Consider the following 9791-nt stretch of genomic DNA (forward strand, 5'->3'; position numbering starts at 1 on the left):
AGATTTAAAATATTCGACACAAACTGACTAGCTGATAGATATTTGGGTAATAGTCGAGTTGAAGTTCAAGGGATTATTTGCGGAGGCTTTTCTTTTATTCAGCATTGGCTGCTTTTATTCAAATATTATACAGCCAAAGGCTAGAAGTTGAAGCTTTTAGCACCAAAATTGTTAGTTGGGTAAAGCGTCTTCCGGTAAGTGGGGAGTTGGTCCCACCTCAGGGGATTAATAACGAATGGATGGCCGGCATCCTACTGGAACAATGGAAGGCCAGACCGGCTGTTCCCATTGCAAAAAAAAACTATGGCTCCTCTTCAGTGGCGTAGCCACGAGGGTGGTTTTGGACATGACCCCCCCCCCCTAGACAAAATTTTCAGAAGAAATTTTTTTTCGAACGTTCTTGAATTAAAAAAATGTTCAGGAAACACAACCCCTCCCCCCTAGATCAATTTTCTGCTACGCCACTACTCCTCTTGCGAGTCTTGCCCAGAAGCTAAAAATCCCAAACGGTGAAAGAACAAACCGGGATCCCCCGAGGTTCCGTTATCGCGGTAATTTTTTTATGAAGCCCATCGGCCTTTTTTGTCACCTCACTTCTAAACTCAATGAATATCGGTCAGTTATTTAAATTCACCAAATTAATAAATTACCGTAGAACTCGATACATATTCAATGATTTAAATGAATGTACACATGGATCAACGTTCAATTGAGAGGCACTTTTAGTGATTTCAGCATAATCAACGTCCATGGCCCACACTCCGGAAGTACTGGAAGTATGGTGATAAGGACGCATTCTACGCGCAGCTGGAACGTGACAACAACAGCTGTCCTAGCCACGACGTCATAATCATCATAGGAAATTTGAACGCTCAGGTTAGCCAAGAGGAAGAGTTTATACCGACTATTAGAAAGCTCAGTGCCCACCGGCTGACTGATTGATTTCGCCGCCTCCAAGATTATGGCTATTCACAGCACCAACTTCCAACACAGCCTTCCGTATCGATACACCTGGAGATCACCACTACAGACGGAATCACAAATCGACCACGTTCTGATTGATGAACGGCACTTCTCCAACATTATCGACGTCAGGGCATATCGTGGCGACTCTGACCACTATCTGGTGATGGCTAAACTGCGCCCAACAATAACACTAGTCAACAGTGTTTCACTCCGTTCAACCATTTTCAGTGTACTTAAAAGATTTTTTTCGCTGAATTCAGTCATGTTTTCGGATTTTTTGTAACACGTCCAGTTTTTGAGAAAAACGGGTTTTAATTCACAAAACTACGTATTCTCATGAAAATTTGGTTTCTCTGTTCTGTGAAGCTGAATTTTGACTCCTCACTTATAAAATAAAGTTTGAATGGTGTAGAATAGGCATTTTTAAATGCATGTGGGTTGTTGGGTTTCATTTGGCACCTTAATTTGTTGTGAAAAATGAAATTTAATTCACGAAAGTACGTTTTTTCATAGAAATTTGGTTTCTCTCCTCTGCAAAGCTAAATTTCGGCTCATCACTTTGAGAATAGAACAAGAATTTTGTAGAATGGGCCTTGTAGAATGCATGTGGGTTGTTGGTTTTTTTTCGGCACGTTCATTTATTGTGAAAAACGGAATTTATTTCATAAAAGTACGTATTTTTGTAGGAATTTGGTTTCCTTCCTTTGCAAAGCTGAATTTTGGCTCCTCACTTTAAAATAAAGTTTAAATTTTGTAGTATGGGGCTTGCAGAAGGCATATGAATTGTTGAATTTTATTTGACACGTTAATTTATTGTGAAAAATGAAATTTAATTCACAAAAGTACTTCTTTTCATAGAAATTTGGTTTATCTCCTCTGCAAAGCTAAACTTCAGCTCATCACTTTGAGAGTAAAACAAGAATTTTGTATAATGGGCCTTGTAGAATGCATGTGGGTTGTTGGTTTTTTTTTCGGCACGTTCGTTTGTTATGAAAAACGGAATTTATTTCACAAAAGTACGGATTTTCATAGAAATTTGGATTCTATGCTCTGCGAAGCTGAATTTTGGCTCCTCACTTATAGAATAAAGTTTGAATTTTGTAGAATGGGCTTTGTAGAATGCATGTGAGTTGTTGGGTTTCATTTGGCACGTTCATTTGTTGTGAAAAACGGAATTTATTTCACAAAAGTACGTATTTTTGTGAAAATTTGGTTTCCTTCCTTTGCAAAGCTGAATTTCGGCTCCTCACTTTAAGAATAAAGTTTGAATTTTGTAGAATGGGCCTTGCAGAAGGCATGTGAGTTGTTGAATTTTATTTGACACGTTAATTTGTTGTTAAAAATGGAATTTAATTCACAAAAGTGCATATTTTCATGGAAATTTGGTTCCTCTCCTCTGTAAAGCTAAATTTTGGCTCCTAACTTTGAGAATAAAGTTTGAATTTTGTAGAATTGGCCTTGTAGAATGCATGTGGGCTGTTGGATGTTATTTTTCACGTTCATTTGTTGTGAAAAATGGAATTTATTTCACAAAAGTAAGTATTTTCATAGAAATTTGGTTTCTCTCTTCTGTAAAGCTGAATTTCCGAATTTTTTCACAGTAAATGTACGTGCCAAATGAAACCCAATAACCCACATGCATTCTACAAGGCCCATTCTACAAAATTCAAACTTTATTCTCAAAGTGAGAAGCAAAAATTCAGCTTTACAGAGGACAGAAACCAAATTTCTATGAAAATACGTACTTTTGTGAATAAAAATCCGTTTATCTTAAAAACTGGAAGTGTTACAGAAAATCTGAATATGTATCTGAATTCAGCGTAAAAAAAACTATGCATCTTGACGGACGAACAGTGTATGAATGATCTTATAAAGAAGAAAACTGTTTTAAATAAATAAAACACAATTGACAAAAAAAACGGGCCGAATGTGCTTCATGAAGGTGAATTTATGCTCTGGGACCAAGGAGCTGGTGGAGGAGCGACCCTAAAACGGATTTTTTTCCTAAAACGTCGACGCAAGAATAATCCTATCCGGGCCCAGGCTGATCCCATAGCCAGACTACGAAATATTTTTTACAGACAGGTCAAAAGTTGAGTAGTGTTTGCGTTGCTTCTGATGCCGTCGAAGAAGATTCATACTGACTACTTACTAAAACACTGCTCGGTATTCTTAGCGGAAGCTGCGGTCATCCTTCAGGCATTATGAAAGCCGTAAAAAACTACATCAGAAATTCCAAATAGCACTTCAGAGGATACGACAATCTTTTACATTTTTGGAGCCTTTAAAGGTTGGTTTACAGTTTGGAAAACGTGTCACGGGATTTGGTCCCCCATGCATTTTAAACCTTTCAGGCCCACGGGGTCATATATGACACCAACAGAAAAATGGATGTATAAAATCGCACGATGGATAAAAGTGCACCTTATCTCCAGCAAAATTGCTTGAAATTAACTCCCCTATCAGGGAAAAATATTAGACATAGACGATCAAGGCCCTACGACAACCTAGAATGTCATGAAACCGTTGAATATTAGGTGTATTGGCAGCGAATTGTATTCTTTCAAAATAAGATTTTTATTTAAACGTATCCGCAGATCTACTGTGATGTACGATAAACTATTTTTTATACTCCTTGGATGTCCTAAGTCATCCAAACTATCCTTGAGTTCAGGTCTTGGCAGGTCCAGCTACAGCTACAGCTTATTTTCGTTACCCAAAGTTTATTTGAGTATTCAACCGTGTTCATGACATCTTATAGAAAGTAATAAAAGCACCACAAGGTAGTTCTGGGATATTCTGGGTTATCCAAACTATTCTTGAGTTCGGGGCTTGCGATGTACAGCTGCTTAGAAGCTTTTTTCGGTACTCAAAGCTTTGATATGCATTCAATTATATCCATTACATCTCCTGAGAGATCAACAGATATCGTAAAATCGTTTTGAGATATTCTACGTCTTCCAAACTGTCCTTGAGTTCAGAACTTGCGATCTACAGCTGCAAGAAAATCGTTTTTCAGTACTCAAAGCTTCAATATGCATTCAATTATATACATAACACCTTCCGGGAGGACAAACAATATCGTAGGATAGTTTTGAGATATGCTGGGCAACCCAAACTATCCTTGAGTTCGAGACTTGAGATCTACAGCTGCTTAGAAGCTCTTTTGGGTACTCAAAGCTTCAATATTAATTGAATATTACACCTCTCGGGAAGTCAACGGATATCGTAAGATATCTTTTAAATATTCTGAGCAATCCAAATTTTCCTTGAGTTCGGGACTTGAAATCTACAGCTGCTTGGAAGCTCTTTTCGCTACTCAAACCTTTGATATGCATCCAATCATATCCATTACATCTCTGAGAGATCAACAGACATCGTAAGATCATGTTGCGATATTCTGCGTCATCCAAACTGTCCTTGAGTTCGGAACTTGCTATCTACAGCTGCTTAGAAGCTCTTTTTCAGTACTCAAAGCTTCATTATCTGTTCAATTATACCCATTACACCTCCCGGAAGGTCAACGGATATGGTATGCTACTAATAAGATATTCTGGGCAATCCAAACTGTCCTTGAGTTCAGGACTTGCGATCTACAGCTGCTTAGAAGATCTTTTCGGTACTCAAAGCTTCAATATTAATTCAATTATCGTAAGATATCGTAAGATTGTTTAAAGATATTCTGGGCAACCCAAACTGTAAGGATCTAGCTGGAAACATATCCAAGTTTGAAGCGATGAAAAAAGGTAGAGTGGTGGCTGTAGATCACAAGTTCTAAACTCAAGGACAGGAAATGGACAGTTTGGATGATCTAGTACATTATGAAAAAATATTTTTCAAATTGATTTGTCAGCTCCCCATTAATAACCACTAAAATAAATGTAACATATCAAACTTACTGGGTAATACCGCTTAGAAAAATTTGGACCTGAAAGGGTTAAAGGGGCGAGATTTACGGGATTTGGGCACGAAATTATTTTTTTTTTGCTATTCCTGATCATAATACCTGGTTTACAGTGCGTCATTGAGTGGTAAAAAGGCCTACTTTTCCATACCAACCAAATGGGTGCTTTAATGACCATTATGCAATTCAAATGGGTTGCATAATATTCATTATAATACTCATTTTTGTGCTATAATGGAAAACCAACATCAGAACAGTAGTTACATGACTACATTTTGCTGACCAAACTTGGGTAACTGATCAAATACTGTATTCTCTACGTCGCTTAATAAATGAAATAGTTCGATGGCTGTGACATCAAAATGTTCAAAGGCAAGTTCTTCTATCGCTTCCAGGCTTGTCAACCTATGCAATGTGGCACGATAACATGGAATATGATTGTTCTCTGCAGCAACATGATTTATTTGGTAAAAATGATCATATGGAGTAAATCAGTTTGTACCGTTTTGCTACAAATTTACCACATTGAAGCCCATTTTTTGTCATTGCAAAAAATAGCGTGTGCAACTCGTTGCAAAACTCGATTTTTTTGCAACTTGTTACACAAACTACTACTCTGCTTCTTTGAAAATACATCAGAAACCAAGCCCGTAACACGTTTCCCGAATCAGCGATGGGAAACGTCAAAAAAATGTCATGGGGTTGTTATTATTAACACTTAAATAAAGGTTAAAAAAATTTCTTAAAAAATTACAAATCAGATTTTTTGATTAACATGTATTGCTTAAAGCAGCGGTTCTCAACCTTTTTCTTAAGAGGTACCCCTTGTAACTATTGCATTAATTGAGGTACCCCTTCCTGAAAGCAGGCTTCCAGGTCTCTTGAAAGAACAATTCCAAGCCCTTGAATTCTTAAAAGTAAGTTTCCGTACCTCTTAAAAATAGGCTTCCGAGCCTGTTAAAAGGAGGCTTACAAGCTTCCGACCCTTTAAAAAGGCGGCTTCCAAGCTTCTTGGAAGTAGACTTCCGGGCGTCCTAAAACAAGGCTTCCATCTTCTTGAAAAGAGGTTTGCCAACCTCTTGAAAGCAGGCTTCCAGGCTTCTTGGAAGACGGCTTTCAGGCCTCTTGCAAGGAGGCTTCCGAGCTTATTGGATAGAGGCTTCTGAGACTATTGGAAAGGGGCTTCTGAGCCACTTGAAAGGAGGCTTTCGAGCCTGTTGAAAGTAGTTTTCCGAGCCTTTTGAAAAGCTTCCGAGGTTTTTGAAAGGAGGCTTCCGAGCCTCTTAAAAGAAGCTTTCCCAGCCTCTTGAAATTAGACTTCCGGGCGTCTTAAAACAAGGCTTCTGGCCTCGTGAAAAGAGGCTTCCCAGTCTGTTGAAAAGAAGCTTCCCAGCCTCTTGAAAGGAGGCTTCCGAGTCTACTGGATAGAGGCTTCTGAGCCAATCGTAAAGAGGCTTCTGATCCTCTTGAAAGCAAGCTTCTGATCCTCTTGAAAGTAGACTTCTGATCCTCTTGAAAGTAGGCTTCCAAGCTTCTTGACAGGAGTTTTCCGAGCCTTTTGAAAAGAACCTTTCGAGCCTATTGAAAGGAGTCCTCTGAGCATTTTGAAAAAAGGCTTCCGAGCCTCTTGAAAGGAGCCATCCAAGCGTTTTGAAAGAAGGCTTCCGACCCTTTTAAAAGGCGGCTTCCGAGGTTCTTGAAAGTAGACTTCCAGGCGTCTTAAAACCAGGCTCCCGGTCTCTTGAAAATAGGCTTCGGCCTGTTGAAAGGAGGGTTCCCAGGTCATTGAATTTTTTTTTTATTTTATTCTTTATTAAGGTTTTTTTTTATTTCTAGATTAAGTTCAACACCGGTTTATTGAAAAGAAGGTTCCCAGCCTCTTGAAAGCAGGATTCCGGGCTTCTTGGAAGACGGCTTTCAGTCCTCTTCAAAGGAGGCTTCCGAGCCTCTTGAAAGGAGTTTTCCGAGCCTTTTGAAAAGAACCTTTCGAGCCTCTTGAAAGGAGCTTCTGAGCTTTTTGAAAGAAGGCTTCCGACCTTCTTGAAAGGAGGCTTCCGTGCCTCCTGAAAAGAGGATTCCGGGTCTCTCAAAGCGAGGCTTCCAGGCCTCTCGAAAGGATGCTTCCAAGCCTCTTGAAAGGAGCTTCCCGAGCCATCCAAGCTTTTTGAAAGAAGGCTTCCGACCCTTTAAAAAGGCGGCTTCCAAGCTTCTTGGAAGTAGACTTTCGGGCGTCTTAAAACAAGGCTTTCATCTTCTTGAAAAGAGTTTTCTAGCCTCTTGAAAGCAGGCTTCCGAGCTTCCTCTTGAAAGCAGGCTTCAAGTCTCTTACAAGGAGGCTTCCGAACCTATTGGATAGAGGCTTCTGAGCCTATTGGAAGGAGGCTTCTGAGCCTCTTGAAAGGAGGCTTTCGAGCCTCTTGAAAGTAGTTTTCCGAGCCTTTTGAAAAGCTTCCGAGCTTTTTTAAAGGAGGCCTCCGACCTTCTTGAAAGGAGGCTTCAGAGTCTATTGAAAGAGCATTCCGGGTATCTCAAAGCGAGGCTTCCGGGCCTCTTGAAAGAAGGCTTAGAGGCCTCTTGAAAGGTGGCTTCCAATCCTCTTGAAAGGAGATTTCCAAGCATCTTGAAAGGAGGTTTCCATGCATCTCGAAAGATGCTTCCAAGCCGGAAGGCGGCTTCTGCACATCTTGGAAGGAGGCCTTCGAGCTGCTTCCGAGAAGCAAACGGACACGAGACCAAGGACCAACGCGCACTTGGAGTTTTCGAAAGAAAAGTGCTGTGAACTATCTATGGTGGGGTGCACATGGTGGAGGAGGCGATTGAACCACGAGTTGCATCAGCTGTTGGGAGAACCATCCATCGTTAACTCCGTGAATATCGGAAGACTGCGATAGACCGAGCACGTAGCCAGAATGACGAGTAACAATCTGGTGAAATTGGTTCTTGACAACGATCCTACGGGAACAAGAAGCCAAGGTGCGCAGCGAGCAAGGTGATCAGGTGAAAGACGATTTGCGGAACTTCCGCAGACTGCGTGGTTGGCGACATGTAGCCATGGACCGATCTGAATGGAGAACACATTTATGCACTGCACAGACCACCCCAGCCTTAGTCTGAGAAAAAAATAATGCATGTTTTGTAGAAGACAAAGTTTTGAAATGAAAAATACACAATTGCCAAAACTTTATCAATAAGTTTTGATTGTATTTGTAATACGTACGCATTTTTGTCCGAGGTACCCCCTAGGACCAGCGAAGGTACCCCCAGGGATACATGTACCCCAGGTTGAGAACCGCTGGCTTAAAGGATCCTACACCTTTGCCGAACAGACCATTGTTCTAAATACAAAGTGTGAGGCATGATAACGAAATTTAAAGAATGTCACAAAATGTCATGACATTAATGTCATTTGACACTAATTGGGCTCTCACGTCGTCAATTTCAGATTTAGAGCAATGACCTATTAGAAAAAGTTTTAGGATCCTTCAAGAAGTACATATTTATATAAAACATACAGTTGTGAATAAGTTGTGAAAAAAATATTAACAAATTAGTCCCATAACATCGATATGACATTTCCCGTCACTGTTTCGAACTGTAAACCAGCCTTTATGTTAGTCAAAAAGCAAATTAGTCAATGCTAAGCTTCACACACATACTTTGAACGTTCGTAATTAGGTTTTCTTTAGTTGGGGGCTAGCTAATTGGGGCGAAACACAATTAAAAAGCAAGTAAACGTTAAAATGCGATGTCAAAACCAAGCTGACATTTTGTTTTCGTATTTGGCAGGATAGATATTTATTGGCGCGTAAAATTTCCCTTTGTTCAATGCCCCAATTGCTTTGCAGTTCGGGAAACGTGTCACGAGATTTGGTCCCCCATGTATTTTCAAAAGGGCGGGAATTTCGTTTTCCGTGCCAAAGTCCCTCAAATCCCGCCCCTTGGAAAATGCATGGAGGATCAAATCCCGTGACACGTTTCCCAAACTGCAAACCAGCCTTAACGAACGGCATTCGATAGTTGGGGCGAGGTCGTGATACAATTAGTGACCGATCACTGTACAGAAACCACATCAGTTCGTCAAACTGTATACAATTTTGTTCTCACTCAACGATCCTTTTTTCGAAAGTTGATGTTCAGAATGATCCTATGGCCTTTCGTTTACAACTTTTTACTATATGTAATAGTTTCAATTCATGTAACATTTTGTTCATACTTCCGGAGTATTCTACACACTCTAAATCTCCATCCAATTGTTTGTTTTTCCCAAGAGTTTTTTAAATCAATTTTCATCGTAAAATTGGTCGGTGCTATGCAACGCCTAGTATGGACGATAAGAAACAAATGTTTATTATACTTCAGACTCCAAATTACCTAACCCTTCCCTTATGGAATTCATACCATTCCTCTCCAGCAATTCACCAATTTTGGGGTTGTGGCAGTCAACACTTGGCGGCTTGTTCCTATAGGTTCCTACATATGTACGGTTCATTAATATGTGACTAAAAATGGAAATATACTCTGATTGGATAGCATTTTGGATGAAGTTTCATGTGCCAACATCCACCCATCTGATAGGCGAGCACGCCTTCAACAAGCACACCCTGACGAAGATACCATGTGGATCGCGATATTGGATATTGAGCTTGTAATGCATGATTCTCATTAGTCGTTCGATATAACGGTAATTACAGCGAGGTGGAACAGTGTTGTTTTGGAACATTGTATCGGATGGAAAATTTATCCGCACCACAGCGATAATAACCACGGTAATATTGCTGTTATTACTGTCTATATTGTGATACTTTAAGCATTTGTTTGCCACACTAATTTCGATATCAATTCAATTAAGTTCAATGTGATACAAAGAATGATACTCATGTGAGAGGGTTAACTGTTTTAATAGATACAATCACTGGAGAAC

General features: G+C 39.9%; 1 protein-coding gene across 1 annotated transcript in view; it reads left to right on the forward strand.

Moving 5' to 3' along the window:
• Positions 1-1586, forward strand: part of LOC134212578 (uncharacterized) — an 896490-nt gene extending 894904 nt beyond the window's left edge. Inside the window, exon 26 of the mRNA XM_062690564.1 lies at positions 727-1586. Within this exon, the coding sequence (XP_062546548.1) occupies positions 727-729 (3 nt within the window). The 3' untranslated portion in view covers positions 730-1586. The remainder of the gene's footprint in view (positions 1-726) is intronic.
• Positions 1587-9791: the final 8205 nt, after the last annotated feature.

This window comes from Armigeres subalbatus, chromosome 2, assembly GCF_024139115.2.
Source record: "Armigeres subalbatus isolate Guangzhou_Male chromosome 2, GZ_Asu_2, whole genome shotgun sequence".
NCBI classification, from domain to species: domain Eukaryota; kingdom Metazoa; phylum Arthropoda; class Insecta; order Diptera; family Culicidae; genus Armigeres; species Armigeres subalbatus.